General features: G+C 45.8%; 1 protein-coding gene across 1 annotated transcript in view; it reads right to left on the bottom strand.

The window, feature by feature from the left end:
- The window catches only part of LOC146702529 (unconventional myosin-XVB-like), a 61187-nt gene extending 43163 nt beyond the window's left edge, over positions 1 to 18024 (bottom strand). The window contains exons 1-3 of the mRNA XM_085465430.1: positions 17936 to 18024; positions 17667 to 17842; positions 8865 to 8958 (exon numbers count right to left, since the gene is read on the bottom strand). Of these exons, the coding sequence (XP_085321556.1) occupies positions 8865 to 8909 (45 nt within the window). The 5' untranslated portion in view covers positions 8910 to 8958; positions 17667 to 17842; positions 17936 to 18024. The remainder of the gene's footprint in view (positions 1 to 8864; positions 8959 to 17666; positions 17843 to 17935) is intronic.
- Positions 18025 to 20455: the final 2431 nt, after the last annotated feature.

The following is a 20455-nucleotide window of genomic DNA, read 5'->3' as shown; positions in this document are numbered from 1 at the left end:
ACTGCAAGCTTGTAGAAACATATACCTTTCTGGACCTTTTGATTGGCATGAATATGCCCAGAGCCATAGAACCTTTAAAGGTCATCCAGAGTGTAGGTGATGGACCTTCCGCCATTAAGACCATGCTCGTTTGGACAGTGAATGGGCCACTTAGTCAAGAATGCTGTGAATTGGCCAGGATGGCTGTCAACAGTTACAGCCAACAGAGTTTTTGCTGTTACACTGGACAAGCTATGGAAACAGCAGTTCAAGATGGACTTCCCTCAGAGCAGTCTTGATGAGCAGATTGGGCTATCCAAGGAAGACTCAAAGTTCTTGGACTAATCAAATATGCCATTTGATTAGTCCAAGAACTTTGCGTGCTGACAAGGTTCAGAAAAGAGCCTGTTGTTTTGATGTCTGACATCAAAGTTGTTTCACCATGTATGTGCCAGAGGAAGATGCTGACCTATTGAGATTTACACTGATGGCTGTCATATACTGGGTTGCCTGTGTTGAGGGGGTGGGCATTGCGGCTTTATGCCACCCTGACATGCTTTGCGGCAGGGCTGTCTATGTGCTGTTCTACTCCTAGCTACCGCACCCGTTGTTGTGCTGTAATAACCCATGCTGGATATACGTTCAATAAAGCAGCATCATAAGAAAGCTACCGAGTGGTCATTCTACAATGGTGTCAGAACTCACCCGGACCATCGCCGGAATAACGTCATAAGGGAGGAAACAACGAATGGCTAAGTTTAATCCCCCGACAAGCTTCCCCTTCGATAAGCCAACGGAATGGCCCGACTGGAAACAGTGTTTCGAGCGCTACAGGATCGCAACGAAACTCCACAAAGACGAAGGACAAGTACAGGTGAGCTGTCTAATCTACGCGATGGGCAATGAAACAGAGAACATTTACAAGTCACTCACCTTCGCCGCTGATGAAAGTCGTGACGTGTAATGAGGAAGTTCGACGAGTATTTTTTCTCGCAGAGGAACATTATACATGAGAGAGCATGTTTTCACCAGCGTGTCCAGCGGCCAGGCGAAACGGCGGAGAGTTTTATCCGAGCCCTGTATGACCTCTCAGGGCACTGTGAGTTTGGTGCATGTAAAGAGGAAGATATCCGCGACCGTATTGTGGTCGGGATACTAGACAAGGACCTCTCCCGCAGGCTACAGCTGATGAAGGACCTCATGTTGGCGCAAACAACCCAGACAGTCAGAGGAGGTCGCAGCGCAGGTCAGCTTGCAGGGAGATGCGGGAGGCTCAGTACAGGAGGTACGGGATAAACGGAAAATCATGGACTGGAAATCACAACAACAACAGCGAGGCAGGCTACCCACGGAAAAATAATTGGTCGGGGCGTGACAAGAAATGCGGTAAGTGTGGAAAGACACAGCATGCCAGGGACAAAAGGTGCCCAGCAGCAAAATCTGTTTGCCATGGCTGCCGAAAAATGGGACACTGGGCCAGGGTGTGTCGTAACACCAGATCAGTGAATGAGGTTACTGAGACAGAGAAAAGCAAGCAGGCCTCATACTTTCTAGGCTCAGTGTGTAATGCAAAAGGAAATAGTGAAGCATGGACTGTGCAGTTACGGCTAGACTCTGCCCCAATAGAATTTAAGATCGACACAGGAGCAGATGTCACTATCATAAATGAAGACACGTTCCACACACTTGCTCATAAGAGAACACTAGAGCCTTCTAATCTCCCTCTAGATAGCCCCGGAGGAGAGATGTTATGTCTCGGCTACTTCAAGGCCACAATAAGCTATAAAGGCAAAGACTACCTATCCAAGGTGTATGTGGTTCGTGGACGCAGAGTTAACAACCTTCTCAGCCGCTCCTTGTCAGTGCAGATTAACCTGGTGGGAAGAATTGATGAAGCAATGCTCATTGCTACCAGGAACCAACCACTTTATGGTGAACACGGAACACTAAAAAATGAGCCAGTCAAAATTCAGTAAAGGGACAATGCTGTGCCATTGGTGGTCCATACAGCATGCCGTGTGCCTTTCCCCATGCTGCAGAAAGTGAAGGAGGAACTACAAAGAATGGAGAATCATGGTGTCATTGAGAGGGTGACCCAACCTACCGAATGGTGTGCCCCAATGGTGCCTGTCTTGAAGAAGAACACTGTCAAAGCTGAATAAGTCTGTCAAAAGAGAGCGCTATATCTTGCCAGTGGATTTTGGCAGATCCCGTTGCACCACGAGAGCTGCAAACTAACGACATTCATCGCGCCGCAGGTATTGTTTTAAGAGGCTGCCCTTTGGAATAACAAGTGCACCAGAGATCTTTCAGCAAAAGATGTTGTTGACCTTAGAAGGGCTCGAGGGTGTGGAGGGGCTTGAGGGTGTGGAGGTCTTTATGGTTGACATCCCGGTCTATGGGGCCACCATAGAACAACACGACAACCGACTTGAGAAGGTGCTGCGAGTGTGTGGGCCTGCGAGAAGTTTGATAAGTATTTATGTGGCTTAGATCGCTTCAGGCTTGAGACTGACCATAGACCTTTGGTGCCCCTGGTCAACAGCCAGGACCTTGACAATGTTCCATTGAGGTGTCAACGCCTCCTGATGCGGCTCATGAGGTACAAGCCAGAGGCCATCTATGTTCCTGGCAAAACGCTTGTCATCGCCGATACGTTGTCACGGGCTGAGGATGACACTAGCACTCACAGTGAAGTGGACTGCTACATAGCCACCGTGTTACAGGGCATTCCAGCATCCCCAAGCCGAATGGAAAGCATTAAAGCAGCTACTGCAACTGATGTTGAACTACAGACTGTCATCATGTACATACGCAGGGGTTGGCCTGCATATGGAGCTAGTGTGCCACTGAACATCAAAGCGTACATGAAAGTGAAGAACGAGCTATCAGAGGCTGACAGCCTGGTCATACGAGGCTGCAGGATTGTCATTCCAAAGTCACAGAGAACAGCCATTCTACAAAAACTACATGAAGGGCACCAAGGCCTCACCAAGTGCAGGGATAGGGCTAATTCATCTGTGTGGTGGCCGGGGCTCTCCACTGAGCTAAAGAATGCAGTGCTGCAGTGCCACACCTGTCTGGCGCAGAGGCCAACACAGACAAGGGAGCCGCTCATCTCCACACCTTTGCCGGATCGTCCATGGCAAAGGATAGCCCTGAATCTCTGTGAACACGACCGGAATAATTACCTTGTTGTGTCAGACTACTACTCACGTTTTCTGGAAATACTGCATCTACCATCCACAACCAGTGGCCAGGTTGTTCAGAAACTGAAGTCGACCTTTGCTAGGTTTGGGATCCCTGACGAGGTGGTGAGTGACAATGGCCCTCAGTTCTCCAGCTCTGAGTTCCAGGCCTTCGCGAGGGAGATAGATTTCGCCCACATAACATCTAATCCCCACCACCCACAGGGAAATGGTCACGCGGAGAGGGCAGTACAGACCGCAAAGAAAATCCTCCAGCATGATGACCCACTAATAGCACTAATGTGCTGTAGGTCTATTCCCTGTGCCACTACAGGCTTCAGCCCAGCGGAACTTGGGAGGAAGATCAGGACAACCCTGCCCACCTTGGAGAAGAATCTTCAACCTAAATGGCCCACCAAAAGAGAGGTTAAACGAAGGGACGCTAGTCAGAAGGCCGAGCAGGCGTTCTACTACGACCACCGCCATGGTACTAAGCCCCTACCGCCACTCCATCCACAACTTCAAAACACATACAAACCCCGAAGCACGTACAAACTCCAAAACACGTAAAAACTCCAAAACACGTAAAAACTCCGAAGCACGTACAAACCCCAAAGCACGTAAAAACTCCAAAACACGTACAAACTCCAAAACACGTACAAACTCCGAAGCACGTACAAACTCCAAAACACGTACAAAACACAAGAGAAGTGCTCCAGGATGCTAGGCGCAGTGTTGAGCTTTTGTTACCTAGTGGCTACACAAGCCAGGAAGTACCAACAACCCAATTTGGTGTGTGGTAGTAAGAGGTAAATGAACATTTTTTTTTAAATTATTTGAATATATATGAGTGGTTGTGTATAAATACACAAACAATACACATATGCTTTAGTAATTCCTTTTGTGCATAATTTTATATTGTTGTTAATAATAAATTAAAGCAACAAAACAACCTGAAGAGCCGGTTGGGAGCTGAAGTGAGCCGAGCCGAAAGAGCCGGTTCTCTAAAAAGAGCCGGAGATCCCATCACTACCATCTGTCCTTACTAAGCTGGACAAGGAGAAGGCTTGGGCAACACCTGCCATTGTCTCCAAGGAGAACGTCACTCTGAGGTCCTATCTCATTGCCACACCCCAAGGTGCAGTGCTGCAACGGAACCACCGCCATCTCCTCCTCGAACCATCTCCACGGGCTATGCCACAACCCCTTCCACCACCCACTGTGGACACTGAGGGGCTGCCATCCCAGTGCGCTGGTGTCTCCACTTCAGAGACCCCACCCTTGGCCCCTAGTCCGGCCCCAATGCTTGCACCCACTCACCAGTGTTGCCAACTCCTCAGTAAGGAAAATCGCTATTGGTTGTCCTAAAAGTCGCTAGAAGTCGCTAAATGACGTCATCGCCTAATTTGCATGATTGATCATGCTAATCTAATTGTAACCTATGTTGTTGGAGAGAGAAATAACATCGTGGAAGAGACATAAAGTGAGTAAAAAATGCATTTAGAGTTTATTTAGAACTACAAATTAAATTTCTTTTAGCAATTATTGTTTTTTTTAATGTCACAATTCCAACCCTGCTCCTTTACCCGGGCTTGGACCAGCAAGTGACCCGAAATAGGCACTCTGGTGGAGTTACTTTGTGTGTGTGTGTTTATAAGTAGTTTTAAACCTTGTGATCCACAAAACAGCATAAGAGTAAAAGAAGAACTGACTGCGTTACAGCACCCGCTGCTTGTTGAGAGTAAAAGCGATACGCGCTTTCACGTCTTTTTTTAGCGACTTTCTTTAGAAAAAAAGTCGCTAAGGGGTCTGAAAACTCGCTAAATATAGCGACAAAGTCGCTAAATTGGCAACACTGCCACTCACGCAGACGTCCCGGATCAGGTACGCACAAGGTGCGGCTGGGTACGCAGGCCAGTCAAGAGGCTGGATCTGTAGACACTGGGGTAATGGGAGGGAAGGAAGGACTGGGGAGTGGGAATGCTGTATTGTTGCTGTTTTGTACTTATGTTTTGAGCTGCAACCAATGCTGCTGTTACCTGGTTGAGTTAATTACCCTAAAGGTTTAACATGTTTAATAAGTCCTATTTTGTGGACACTGCCCTTCAGGCTGACAGCAATGTTCCCTCTAATTTTTAATGTGTCTGAGCGAACACACAAACTCCCTGAGCGATCCCTTGGGCCACTGTGACCGACATCAGACGTGTGCATTGTGGTCACGCCAGCATCTAATCCATCCAAGTTACATGGTTTATTAAAATAATCAAATTACAGCATTTACATTTATGTTAGACTACTTTTAATTCGTCGGGGGGTTCCCCGGAGGCATCTTCCTTGGGGGGCTCAACCCGGGGTAGCGGTCACGTCCGGTTGAGGGCTCTGTTGGCTCTCAGGTGACTGTTTCCTCGCGGCTGCGTGCAGCGGGGCTAGGGGAGGGTCTGTGCTGACGGACGCGGGTTACTGACCTGGCAACCTGGCTGCCCCTGGGTGGGTCCGGGATGGGCGTGAGGTTCTGGGGGCGCTCCGTCTCTGGGCTGGGGCCCGGGCCGGGCCTCGGGGGCTCGGGTCCTGGTTGGTGTGTTGCCGGGGTTGTGGGCGGGTGGGTGCATGGGGGCCCGGCCCTGGAGCAGGGTGCCGCCGGTGCATCGAGCCGCCTGGGGGGCTCTTCAACTGGTGGGGGGGATGGTCACATCTTGCAGGAGCTTTCTTCTCTCAGGAACTCTCTGCAGGAGGGGGAGATACAGGAGAGGTGGAGGAAGATCTCAGCCTGGGCGTATACCGTCTTATGTAGTCTGGAAGATGTGTGGTTGGTGGGGTGGGTGCAGTTTTCTCTGTGGTGGGGTTGGGTGGACTGTCCAGGGCTCTGTGGAGCCGGGGGGCGCTACTGCACTGGGCCCCGGTCTGATGGGCCTGGGCCCCCCTTCCCTGGCGGGTCGCGGAGGGTGGGAGTGCCTACTGGGGTCAGCGGGGGAGCTGGCCCCAGGGAGGGGTTACCTGCCCCTCCCTTCCTTCCCTCCCCATCTCCAGCTGCCTCCCTCTTCCCGCTCCTCCACAACCACCCACACATGCAGGGCCTTGGAGTAGGGGTATGTCACCAGGGTGCAGAGGAGGCTACCCCCCCCCCGTCCCCTTCTGGCTGCCTCTGCCTCAATTTTATCCCACAACTTAGACATTCACATTATTCACACTCTCATTACACATACATATAGGATCTTGGGGGTGGGCACAATCACGGAGTCCAAATCACCATCAGGGTGTATACCTCACCCCTGACGTCGTTGCCCACCTCTCAATTTTAAATACACTTAGTCATTGAGGGTTAGCAGGAGGGACTATGCGCTTACCTGCTGCTCCTTGGCAGGTAGCTCCATGCCCTCCTGGGTTTTAATTGCACCTTAGAACACATATGCATCAACACTACAATGAGCGGGTGGAGGGAGGTTTGGAGTCTTCTCCCACCCCCATTCTCTGCGGCCTGCTGGAGCGGGAGGGCTAGTAGGAGGAGTTGGCCGTCCGACTGCGGTCTGGGGTGTGGGGCCTCCCTGCTGCTGCGGAGTCGGGGTGGTCTGCCTCTCCCCACCGCAGGGAAAAGGGTAACACCACCTGGGTCTGGGTGCAATTCCCCCCTCCAGGGGCAAGGGTACCTAGACCCGGTTTGTAGAGTACGCTTGGGGAGTGTGATTGTGTGTACAGCGTCTCTTTATGTCTGTCTCCACGTTGGTTGAGTGTGGAGTGAGTGCATATGAGAGCATGAGGGTGGGAATGGATGTTTGTGTCTGTGTGTGCCTGTATGTCTGTGTCTATATGTCAGGTTGGGTATCAGACGCCACCTCTCTGGGGACACCTCAGGCCCTCCAAGGTTTGGAGGCCTATCTCCACCCACCACCACTTCCCCTGCCGGTGGCGGACTCCCTCAGGTGTCGGTGTGTTGGTGGTTCTTTGTGTCTGGGGGTGGGCGTCCGGGTACACACCGGCTCACTCCTTGGCGGCCGCTTATCGGGGCCTGGGGCCTGGGGCTCGCTCGGGCCCCTTTGGAGGTGGGGTGCCCCCGGCCTCTCGGCCTAGGGCTCGGTCACTCAGGCACAGCTGGGGGCCGGCGGAGCTCACGGGCGCGTCACTGCAACTCCCCCTGACTTCTGCTCCGCGGCTGCTGGGCGAGCCCTCATCTGGGACTCTCCTCAGCTCTTACTGGGACAGTGGCGCGGCTGCCCCTCTGTTGGTCTTCCATGGTCTCTTGTGTTCTGGGGGCCTCTGGATGTCTGGAGTTTTGATCTCCTCCATACCCGCTTCACACCCTGGAGGACGGGGCTGTGGCCCCCCCACACTCCCTAGCAGATCATTACATGGAGAAACCTTTGGAATGCAAGCATGCTGATCCACACAGGTATGCACACATGGGTATTCACAGACGCGGACTAAAGCTTTCTTGGCTGCTGCCTCAAAGCACACTGTGCGCTGTCTATCTTGCGTGCTGCACAATATCGTTTATTACTTAGTAAATACTGATATCTATGACTAGCTAGTTTATTGTGATGGTGCTTTGTTTTCTCTATTATTATGTTGCTCTTTGTTGTTTGCTGTCTCCTCTGTTTGTTTTTGTTTGTTTGTTTGTTTGTTTTTTTTCTCCATACAGGTGACCCAGGAGTTTTTTTTTTTTTTTGTCTCTCTTCCCCCCCCCTTCTCACCGTCTCTTCTCCCCTTTGGTTTTCTTTCTTTCTCTCCCCCTCTCTCTCTCATTCATTCCCCCTGTCCTATTTATTAAAAAAAAAAAAAAAAAAAAAAAAAAAAAATGACAAAGGATGAACTGAAGCTCTGCCATCACGTAATGTCGCATACTGCTGTTTCTGATGTCATTTAGAAAAAAAAAAAAAAAAAAAGAAGACTACTTTTAATTAACTTCTTTGGCCCACTTACAATGAAAATGTAAAAAATCATCAGCGGTTGATTTGTTCCATCAGAAAGGTCCTTCATTTCACCCTGGAGACTCAGCATTTGTATGAAGAAGGACTCCAAACTGCAGTCGCGAAGATATGCCTTCTTCAGGAGTCCAACTTCAGTAACCCTACAAACTTCACTGCTGTTCAGTTTTCTGTCTTCATTTAGGTCAGAAGTAATAGCAGAGCTGTATGTTTTACTATATATTTTCTTTAATTCCTCAATCAGTACAAGGTATATTGCGTTTAGGTCGAAACTAGCGAGTCAACTCCCTGCTAACTTCTAACTCACTAAATTTCATAAATTCTGTTTTCATGGTAACCTGAATTTTAAACTTAATTGGTACACCTGGTAGAGCAGCAACACTGATCATTTTATTAAATATTAAAGAGTTTTGACAGTTTGTAACAGTTTGCCACAGTGTTCGTTTGACTTTGGGACCTGAAGTGGAGTTTGGAACTGGAAACGACTAATGACATCAGATTTAAAGACCAGATTAGGGTGAGGACCCATTAGGTGATTAATGTATATGGTTTGTTTAAAGCCTGACCAATACTGTAGAGGAGTACTGATTCTTGTGAATTTTAGACAGACTGATGCCACACCAAGCCTAATTCTTTTGAGGCTGGTTTTGCATGAGAATTACGACAGATTATTCCATAAGAAAGTCAGAAATCATGAGACTGCCAACAAACTCAGGCATGGCCTTCGGAGTGAGGACCTCTCTTTCTCTCTTTCACACTTTCTTTCTCTCATGTATACCTTTCTCCAGTGATGTCTCTTTATGGTGTTCCTGGTTATTAGCATCAAAGCCCAGAACTGAGTGAAGGACTGCTTCAAACGTTTGTAGTACTTCCTAAAAGCAGGAGAAGAGCAGCAGCACACAAGGGATTACATTTGTACATAACTGAAAGCAATGTCCTAAACCCCTTTAAGGACTATGCCCTTTCACTACCTCTATGAAATGCATCTTTACTGGTTTTCTGTACAGTGGGTTAGTGCAGTTTCAGAACTACTCTTCACTCAGTCTTCCTGTGAGAATGTCAATGTATTCAGAGACACAAAGCTCCTACAGTTAAATGAAGTTGAAAGGTTCTGTTCGGTTTCTTTAACCAGACCTGTATTTAAACATCCACACTGATATAGCTTCAAAATCAACCCACTAACAACTTAAAATATAAACAGTGGATCGCATGTTGACCTAGACTAGTTTTAATTTTTACACTGCTTCATAAAAATTTTTAGTGGACAGGTTTCCAAATCTTTTCCTCTTCTGCCTTAACAACAGGTTCTTTATTTCTAGCTCACACACGGTGTCAATGCGCTAACACGCAGTAGTGATGGGATTTCCGGCTCTTTTTAGAGAACCGGCTCTTTCGGCTCGGCTCACTAAAAAGAGTCGGCTCCCAACCGGCTCTTCAGGTTGTTTTGTTGCTTTAATTTATTATTAACAACAACATAAAATTATGCACCAAAGGAATTACTAATGTAAAAAAAACCTGTGGTTTTATTTATATATGTTTATATATAAATATATACGGTGGCCCCTAGAGACAAAGCATGTACAAACTCCAAAACACATTTCTAGCGTTAACTGAACTTCCAAAACAGAGCTACCTAGATCACTTAAATTACACAATTGAAAGCATATGTGTATTGTTATCCCTGGCTCTCTTTCGTTTGGCTCTCAGCGAAGGCGGTCGCACTTTTCTCCTCTCCTCTCCCTTAGCTTCCCTGCTTAGCTTCTTATGTCCTTGTCTTGTCTCGTGCTTTTTTCTTCCCTGGAACACTCCCTCACAGTCTGTTCTCTAAAACCTAAAAGAGGAATTATGGATTTGATCAACTGGTCCCTAAATGCAACTGACACCCCTTTCTCAACGAGAAGTTTGGGCTTAGGTGAGCCTGAGTGCTGAAGATATCTACCTATTTGGAACCATGGTAACAGGGTTCTTGCTGATCGGAGCTGGCTTGGCCCTGACTTATCGAAGAATTAAGAAAGCGGAACCAGCTGTTCAAACCCCCACAAGGCTGCCCGCTGGGATTGAAACGATGGGAAGAGGCGTGAGTTTCTCAAAATGGGCTCATTGAGTGTAGCACAGATAAGATCTTGGAGAGGCTAAGGCTGCTGTGAATATTCAGAATAAGACCTCTGACTGCAGACTGGATACAGACTGGGCTCGCTCGGAATAACATCTCTGGGCGCAAATTGGATGACATCTCGGGGAGGCACACTGCCGTGAGTTCTCAGACATCGGCTCCTTGAGCACAAGAAATGACAACATCACAGAACGCAAGTATGGGGAAGTTCGCGGCTCTCCAACTGAGAGACCAGTGTTGGACTGTAGAACTGCTTTGAAATTCATATGAGCTGTTCGCACTAAAGTAAAAAGCACCATCACTTCATGCGGATAGCCCCTTTGGCGCCAGCGGCAAGGCTGGAGCTGAACAAAAACTCCCTGATAACGACTGTGTTTAGTCTGTTCCTTCCCATTCCATGCAAGGCCACCTGGGTTGGCTGGTAGACTGTTTACTTAGCCTGGCAGGGCGAAGGACACTGTCTCAGCTGAACTCTGGACACGCACACACATACACTTACACTGATAAGCACACACTCATCCCCCCTCCATTTCCAAACGCCTTCAATGCTTGTTTCCTGCGGGGGAACACGGCGGGTCCATGTGCCGCGCTGGAATGGTAGTGCTGTGCAGGGCGGCTGCTGTGTTCGCTTCGGATTACTCCTCACCCCCCACCCAATCCTGTGGCTAGTCATGTCTTTCACAATGTTGTGCTGTGGACATTTATGTGCTTTTTGTGCAGAGGAATTTTTTTGTTTCCTGTTCTCATGCTGTCCTACCATGGAAGCACAGCATGAGTAGAGGTCTCTTTTTTTCCTCTTGTACTTTCCTATTGTAGTGTATATTTCAGTGTTTTTCTGTAACGCTACCGATCTCCGACTTGTATCCCCATGTGATGTCTGTGTTGTGTGTGTAAGGTCGGGGGGGGGGGTGTCCCATTTCACTGCAGGGCAACCTGCATGTTGCAAATAAAGCTGTTTGTGTATTTATACACAACCACTCATATATATTCAAATAATTAAAAAAAAATGTTCATTTACCTCTTACTACCACACACCAAATCCGGTTGCTGGTACTTCCTGGCTTGTGTAGCCACTAGGTAACAAAAGCCCTAGCATCCTGGAGCACTTCTCTTGTGTTTTGTACGTGTTTTGGAGTTTGTACGTGTTTTGGAGTTTGTACGTGCTTTGTCTCTAGGGCCACTGTAAATATACTTCTATTTATTCACTCCACATAAAATGTAATAAATATATCATATAATATAAAAACCAACTTTTTACATTTCAACTTTTAACTATTTAAATTTTCAGCTTTTTCCTTTTAAACTAATTTTAAGTGAAACAACACAAAACACTGCAAACCACAACACAATTAAATATAAATTAAAATATGAAAACAAAAAGAAGATGCACATTCCCTGTCGCTAACAGGGATTTGGCACGTTAATGCGGTTATGGTATTAACATCATTTTAACGAGATTAATGCTGACAGCACTAGTACATATATGTGTATATATATATGTGTGTGCATATATATACATACATATATATATATATATACATACATATATATGTATACATACATATACAGTGGGGCAAAAAAGTATTTAGTCAGCCACCGACTGTGCAAGTTCCCCCACCTAAAATGATGACAGAGGTCAGTAATTTGCACCAGAGGTACACTTCAACTGTGAGAGACAGAATGTGAAAAAAAAATCCATGAATCCACATGGTAGGATTTGTAAAGAATTTATTCGTAAATCAGGGTGGAAAATAAGTATTTGGTCAATAACAAAAATACAACTCAATACTTTGTAACATAACCTTTGTTGGCAATAACAGAGGTCAAACGTTTACTATAGGTCTTTACCAGGTTTGCACACACAGTAGCTGGTATTTTGGCCCATTCCTCCATGCAGATCTTCTCGAGAGCAGTGATGTTTTGGGGCTGTCGCCGAGCAACACGGACTTTCAACTCCCGCCACAGATTTTCTATGGGGTTGAGGTCTGGAGACTGGCTAGGCCACTCCAGGACTTTCAAATGCTTCTTACGGAGCCACTCCTTTGTTGCCCGGGCGGTGTGTTTTGGATCATTGTCATGTTGGAAGACCCAGCCTCGTTTCATCTTCAAAGTTCTCACTGATGGAAGGAGGTTTTGGCTCAAAATCTCACAATACATGGCCCCATTCATTCTGTCCTTAACACGGATCAGTCGTCCTGTCCCCTTGGCAGAAAAACAGCCCCATAGCATGATGTTTCCACCCCCATGCTTCACAGTAGGTATGGTGTTCTTGGGATGCAACTCAGTATTCTTCTTCCTCCAAACACGACGAGTTGAGTTTTCAGAATCAGAATCAGAATACTTTATTGATCCCTGGGGGAAATTATTTTTTGTTACAGTGCTCCATTTTAAACCAACATTAAGACAAGACAGACAATACACTAACTAAGAATAGTACAATATATACATATATATACATACATACATACATAAGTCACTCATAAATAAATAGTTGGAAAAGAAACATGTGTAGTTGTAGCAGCAAACAGTGTGTTAAGTGGATGCGTTGTACAGGGAGATGGCCACAGGCAGGAATGATTTCCTGTGTCGTTCAGTGGTGCTTTTCGGTAATCTCAGTCTCTCACTGAACGAGCTCCTGTGACTGACCAGCATGTCATGGAGTGGGTGGGAGGTGTTATCCAACATTGTCTTTATCTTGGACAGCATCCGCCTCTCCGACACCACCTTGAGGGAGTCCAGCTCCATCCCCACAACATTGCTGGCCTTACGGATTAGTTTATTAAGTCTGTTGGCATCTGCGACCCTCAGCCTGCTCCCCCAGCATGCAACAGCATAGAGGATCGCACTGGCCACAACAGACTCATAGAAAATCCTCAGCATTTTCTGGCAGATGTTGAAGGACCTCAGTCGCCTCAAAAAATAGAGACGACTCTGGCCCTTCCTCTAAAGTGCTGTGGTGTTTTTAGCCCAGTCCAGTTTATTGTCAATGTGTACTCCAAGGTATTTATAGTCCTCCACAATGTCAACACTGACCCCCTGAATTGAAACAGGGGTCAAGTGTTTCCTGGTCTTCCTGAAGTCCACGATCAGTTCCTTGGTCTTTGCCACGTTGAGCTGCAGATGATTCTGCTCACACCACGTGACAAAGGAGTCGACCACAGCCCGGTACTCTGTCTCATCATCCCTGCTGATGCATCCAACCACCGCAGAGTCATCAGAAAACTTCTGAAGATGGCATGTCTCTGTGCAGTGGCTGAAGTCTGTGGTGTAGAGGGTGAAGAGGAAGGGGGAGAGGACAGTCCCCTGTGGTGCCCCTGTGTTGCTGATCACCTTGTCAGACACACACTGTGGGAGACGTACATATTGTGGTCTTCCTGTCAGGTAATCAACAATCCAGGACACCAGAGAAGCATCCACCTGCATCGCTGCTAACTTATCACCCAGGAGGGTCGGCCTGATGGTGTTGAAAGCACTGGAAAAGTCAAAAAACATGACCCTCACAGTGCTCGCCGGCTGGTCCAGATGGGTGTAGACACGATTGAGCAGGTAGATGATGGCGTCCTCAGTTCCGAGACGAGGCTGATAAGCGAACTGAAGGGGATCCAGGTGTGGTCTTACTATGGGTCGCAGCTGGTCCAGGATGAGCCTTTCAAGGGTCTTCATGATGTGGGAGGTCAATGCCACGGGCCTGTAATCCTGGGGGCCACTGGGACGTGGCGTCTTTGGTACAGGGACGAGGCATGATGTCTTCCACATCACCGGGACCCTCTGCAGACTCAGACTCAGCATAAACAGTTTATGAAAGACTCCACACAGCTGGGGGGCACAGGTCTTGAGGACAAGGGGACTCACTCCGTCTGGTCCAGCAGACTTGCCTGAGTGAAGTCTCCTCATTTGCATCTCAACCTGGTATTGAGTGAAGGTGATGGGTGGGGGAGGGGTGTCAGGAATCTCACAGGAGGCAACAGCGCCATGTGAAGAGAGAGGCTGGCACAGTGGTGTGGTTCTGGATTCCAGGCTGACTACAGGTGAGGTTGTGGGGGTAGGAGCAGACACTGTGGTGTCGAATCTATTGAAAAACAGATTCAACTCATTGGCTCTATTCTCACCTCCCTCAGTTCCCCTGCTGTTGGTTGGCCTGAATCCAGTGATGGTCTTCATGCCCCTCCACACCTCTCTCATGCTGTTCTGCTGGAGTTTCCACTCCAGCTTCCTCCTGTAATTGTCCTTAGCCTCTCTGATCTTGTCCTTTAGTAACACCTGGACCTTCCTCACCTCCTCTTTGTTGCCCCCTCTGAAAGCCCTCTTCTTGTTGTTGAGGAGGGCTTTGATGTCCTTAGTCACCCACGGCTTGTTATTTGGGTAACAATGAACAGTCTGAGCTGGAACAATGGAGTCGGTGCAGAAAGTTATGTAGTCTGTGATACACTCAGTAAGCCCATTGATGTCCTCGGCGTGAGGCTCACAGAGTGTTTCCCAGTCGGTCACCTCGAAACAGCCCTGTAGTTCTGCTAAGGCCTCCTCTGACCACCTCCTGACAGTCCTGGTGGTCACAGGTTCCCTCCTCACAATTGGCACATAGCGGGGGGTGAGGTGAATCAGGTTATGATCTGACCTACCAAGTGGGGGGAGGGAGGAGGAGCTGTATGCATCCTTGACGTTAGCATACAGTAAGTCTAAAGTTTTCTCTCCCCTGGTGGGACAGTCCACATATTGTTTGAATGTTGGTAGTGTATTGTCCAGTGATACATGGTTGAAGTCACCCGAGATCACAATAAAGGCACTCGGGTGCTGAGTCTGTAGCCGAGCTATGGCAGAGTGGATAGTGTCACATGCAGCTGTGGGGTTAGCAGAGGGGGGTACATAAACAGCCACCAAGATGACGTGAGAGAATTCCCTGGGTAAATAATACGGCCTGAGTCCAACAGCACACAGTTCAGTGTCCGGGCAACAAATCCTTTCTTTGATTGTTATGTTGGCAGGGTTACACCACCGGTTGTTAACTAAAACAGCAAGCCCACCTCCTTTCCGCTTACCGCTAGCGATGCTGTCCCTGTCCGCCCGAACAGTGTGGAAGCCTTCCACGGAAGCATTCTCATCGGGAATGTCCTGGTGCATCCATGATTCGGTGAAACACATCAGGCTACACTCTCGGTATTCCCTCTGACTCCGTACCAGTGCTGAGAGCTTGTCGATTTTACTTGCCAACGATCGCACATTACCCATCACGATAGACGGCAGACACGGTTTAAACCTCCTCCTCGCTTCGAGCCTCCGCTGTCTCACCGTCACCTTTTTTCTTCTCTTCTGTCCTTGATCTCTGCATCCCCGATGTGTTTTCCTCCAAATTTCAGCTGGTACTTCTGCGGGCCTGGCCAGCGAACCGGCCGGCATCAGGGCGATCAGCTGATCTCTGGAGTAAACAGTCCGTGCGTGTAGGAGATGTGCCGCGGTCCCGTTCCTTGATAAAAGTAACAGTTCCACGGCCACCAGAAGAACAAAAACTCTCTCAATCCACATGATTGAGTAAGAGATAGAAAACGGAGGAAAATACAAGTCAGAAAAAAAAAAGAATACGTAGAAAAAAAAAGCTAAACTAAGAGAAAAGCAGGAGCGACTGTAACAGGCTGCACGCTGGTTGGCGCATGCGCACTTGAACCAAAAAGTTCTACTTTGGTTTCATCTGACCACATGACATTCTCCCAATCCTCTGCTGTATCATCCATGTGCTCTCTGGCAAACTTCAGACGGGCCTGGACATGCACTGGCTTCAGCAGCGGAACACGTCTGGCACTGCGGGATTTGATTCCCTGCCGTTGTAGTGTGTTACTGATGGTGACCTTTGTTACTTTGGTCCCAGCTCTCTGCAGGTCATTCACCAGGTCCCCCCGTGTGGTTCTGGGATCTTTGCTCACCGTTCTCATGATCATTTTGACCCCACGGGATGAGATCTTGCGTTGAGCCCCAGATCGAGGGAGATTATCAGTGGTCTTGTATGTCTCCCATTTTCTGATGATTGCTCCCACAGTTGATTTTTTCACACCAAGCTGCTTGCCTATTGTAGATTCACTCTTCCCAGTCTGGTGCAGGTCTACAATACTTTTCCTGGTGTCCTTCGAAAGCTCTTTGGTCTTGGCCATGGCGGAGTTTGGAGTCTGACTGTTTGAGGCTGTGGACAGGTGTCTTTTATACAGATGATGAGTTCAAACAGGTGCCATTCATACAGGTAACGAGTGGGGGACAGAAAAGCTTCTTACAGAGGACGTTACAGGTCTGTGAGAGCCAGAGATTTTCCTTGTTTGAGGTGACCAAATACTTATTTTCCACCCTGATTTACGAATAAATTCTTTACAAATCCTACCATGTGGATTCATGGATTTTTTTTTCACATTCTGTCTCTCACAGTTGAAGTGTACCTCTGGTGCAAATTACTGACCTCTGTCATCATTTTAAGTGGGGGAACTTGCACAATCGGTGGCTGACTAAATACTTTTTTGCCCCACTGTATATACACATATATGATCGCTAGTATATAAACACACACACACACACACAGAGCGGTGTGAAAAACTGTTTGCCCCCTTCCTGATTTCCTTTTTTTGTTTTTCACACTTGATTTATTTACACACAAATGTAAATATTAGACAAATATATCATTATGATTAATGGGGGAAAAAATTTAAACCTACATGGCCCTGTGTGAAAAAGTGAAAGCCCCCTAAACCTAATAACAGCTTGGACCATTGCTTAGCAGCAACAATTGCAATCAGGCACTTGCAATAACTGGCAATGAGTCTTTTAGAGTGCTGTAGAGAAATTTTGTTTTTTCTTGAGCCATGGACTTGCTGGTATGTTTTGGATCAATGGTAGCCAAACAGCCCCAGACAATCACACTACCACCACCATATTTTACTGTTGGTATGATGTTCCTTTTCTGAAATGCTGTTACTTCTACACCAAACATAATGGGACACACACCCTCCAAAAAGTTTAACTTTTGTCTTGTCAATTCATAGTGTATTTTCCCAAAAGTCTTGAAGATCATCAAGACGCTTTCTGGCAAAACTGAGACAAGCCTTTATGTTCCTTTTGCTTAGCATTGTTTTTGGTTCTTGGAACTCTGCCATGTAGGCCGTTTTTGCCCAGTCCCTTTCTTATGGTGGAGTCAGGAGCACTGACCTTAATTGAGGCAAGTGATGCCGGCAGTTCTAAGGTCTTTTACCACAATTGCCACAAGCGTTATAAGTGGGGTGGGGGTCACATTTTCACACATGGCCATGTAAGTTTGGATTTCCCCCCCTTAATATTAGACACCTTAATTTGGAAACTGATTTTTACTTAATTGTGTTACCTTTGTCTAATATTAACATACAAAAACGTATGACATCAGGAAGGGGCCAAACACCACTTTCTCAAACACCATTGAATGTCATAGATTGCATAGATTTCCCCTCTCCCTCAGTAGACCTGGCCTGGTGTCCTCGAATGTGGCTCTGGATGACAATGGCTTTCTGTTTGAAGAATCTAAAGTTCTTCCTGCAGAGGAAACCCCTTATGTTTCTCTGGATGGTGATGGCAGCCCATGTTTGAGTGCTGCTCCATTTTTCTTCCAGCTGCTGGTACAGTTGCTCCTTAAGGAACACCTAAATGTAGTTGCATATACAGTAAATGAAAATCTGCTTTACCTTTCTAATTAAAAACAAACTAAATGGTGAGATGATTGAACAATTTGTCACCTTGGTGAGTCCCAACTGGTACTGTCCCTCCTCAGCACCCAATATTTCCAGCAGAGCCACTGTCTGATCTCTGTCTGATATTTCATTTAACTCCTGGGCCTTCAGAACCCCATACCTGGATCAGAAAGACATGACACCTTTAAGACCTTTAAGCACCTTGTCCAACATTTGTGCACACACTCATAATGCAGTGGATGCCTACACTGCAAAAACTCAAAATCTTAACAAGTAGATTTGTCTTATTTCTAGTCAAAAAAAAAATCTAATCACACTTAATATAAGACAAAATCAGGTAAAGAGTAACATCTAAGAGGAAAAATCTGTTGATGGAACAGTGAAAATTTTCTAGTTCAAGCTCCACAGTTTAAAAACAAGTTCATATATCTTACTGAGTTGTTACTCTTTAGCTGGTTTTGTCTTATTTTAAGTGTGATGAGATATTTTGACTAGAAATAAGACAAATATACTTGCTAAGACTTTGAGTTTTTGCAGTGTAGGGGGCAACTTGCAGTCAGTATCTTGCCCAAGGGTACTTGCAGATTAAAGAGCCAGAGAGTGAACCACCAATCTTCAGATTGGGAGACAACCCCCTCTACCACCTGAGCCACAGCCCTCCAGAACAGAACGTGATTTAAACATATCAGATTTAATTTGCCACCAATCCTTATCGATCATTTGATGCCAGTACCTAAAAAATGTTTACATTTTATTTCTCATGGAGACAGCAGGAACTTTCAAATTTGCTAAGATTTATGGAGAACCTTTGGTTCGAGGCAACCTGGAGGGAAATTAGTGTTTAAGGAAACTACAGTCATGGAATTTACATTCACTTAACACATGGAATTTAGTAGTTTATAATATTATATTAGATCATAACAAGAGAATAGCTGACACATGTCATCACTAAATATGTGGTATGAAAACAAAAAGATCAGAACTGATTAATAAAAAGGTTTAAAATAGGGACACAGCTTTTTAAAAAGTGATACCAAAATTGGGAGCGGCGGAAGACATTTTTAGATTATTTACGAGTACAACATTAATTAAAATAAAATACAAGTAATGATATGAGGAAGAGAATGGATGGATAGAAGTAACAGTCCTATAATAAAAATCCTACTTAAGTGCATGCCAAAGTTCTTATGATTAACAGACACTAAACAAAAAATTCAATGTCTTTAGTTTTAGTCTTTGACAAATGGATTAAATCTGTCAACAATAAGATTTCTGCATATGTTTATGGCAGTGTTTCTCAAATTTTTTGTTATTCCCCATTTTGGAAGCCGAATAACATTCAGGACCCACTTCTCCCTTCACATTTTCTTTTGTTTGTTTATTTTTATTTTAAAAATACAGTCATTCATCTTAGATTCACTTGTGTTTTTTACTCTGGTTTTTCACACCACTGTTTTATTGAAATTTTTGTTTTTTGTTTATAAATTTAAACTGAAAAGAGTGAATAGTTGCATGTAGTTTGAGCTACATTAACGTTCATGAATGATCATCTGCTTGGAGGAAAGTGAGAAGCAAACTATCTTTTAGCAATGAGCTCAGCACTGTATGTATGTTTGCAGCACCTTGAGACAAAGTAGGAGTACTGAATCCTTATTGGAAAACCTTCTTTCCGGATGTGGATGGTCTCCAGCAACCCCGCATGCCTCAGCTGTGCTGACACATAGTCCACATCAAAGATACCAGGAAGCTGATAAGAAACATGTGAGAAGTAACACATGGTTTTACATTGTCTTGTAATTAAAAAAAATCTCCAATTTCATGAATAGTAAGGGATGTCATAATACTACTTTAAGAGATTTTTATCCATTGTACCAATGTTTTGTTCCGATTTGTGATCCTAAATCTGAATCCTTCTAGAAAAACAAAAAAGGTTCAGAACCCAATTTATCTGGCTCCCACTGGGAACCAAATATTAATAGAATCTGGAAAATGAACTGTGATGACATCTGTGATGTGATGGCATGTCTTGTGAATGAAAAACGGAAAAGGTCTATTTAAATTTTACTGTAAATGTAAACTATGTCCTTCAAAAAACCTATTTATTATGGTCATACAAGCATTACTGCTACATATTGGTAAACAGCAGAGTAGCTGACAAAAACTGGCATCTTGGTTTCATGGTCCCAGTTCTCAACATTTCAATCTAAGCATTACACACCTAGGAACAACTAGTGTAATTCCATGGCAACCCAATCCACAGGTTTCATCTTCAAATTGTTGACCTTCTTTAAACTTCTGAGCCCTGAGCTGTCAGTAATAATGATACCAACCCAAGTCTCTAACCCTAACATAAACCATTACTAGACAAGCAAATAGTACTTTTTGAGGGAAAAAAGTAAACCGAATTCAATTTTTTTGTTCATTATTCTAAATAGGGTTAGAATTAGGGTTAGGGTCCTCAGTGATTATTTAGACCTCATGACTTAGGGCAGTGTAGAAATTGTTCCACATTACACATATGTCACAAGTTAATGGAAAAGAAATATGTGTATTACTGTAAAATTG

Source organism: Copadichromis virginalis, linkage group LG8 (assembly GCF_057382275.1).
Source record: "Copadichromis virginalis isolate Kocher_CV1m ecotype Utaka linkage group LG8, C_Virginalis_male_GT1.1, whole genome shotgun sequence".
NCBI classification, from domain to species: Eukaryota; Metazoa; Chordata; class Actinopteri; order Cichliformes; family Cichlidae; genus Copadichromis; species Copadichromis virginalis.
This window is presented reverse-complemented; position numbering and strand designations above follow the sequence as displayed.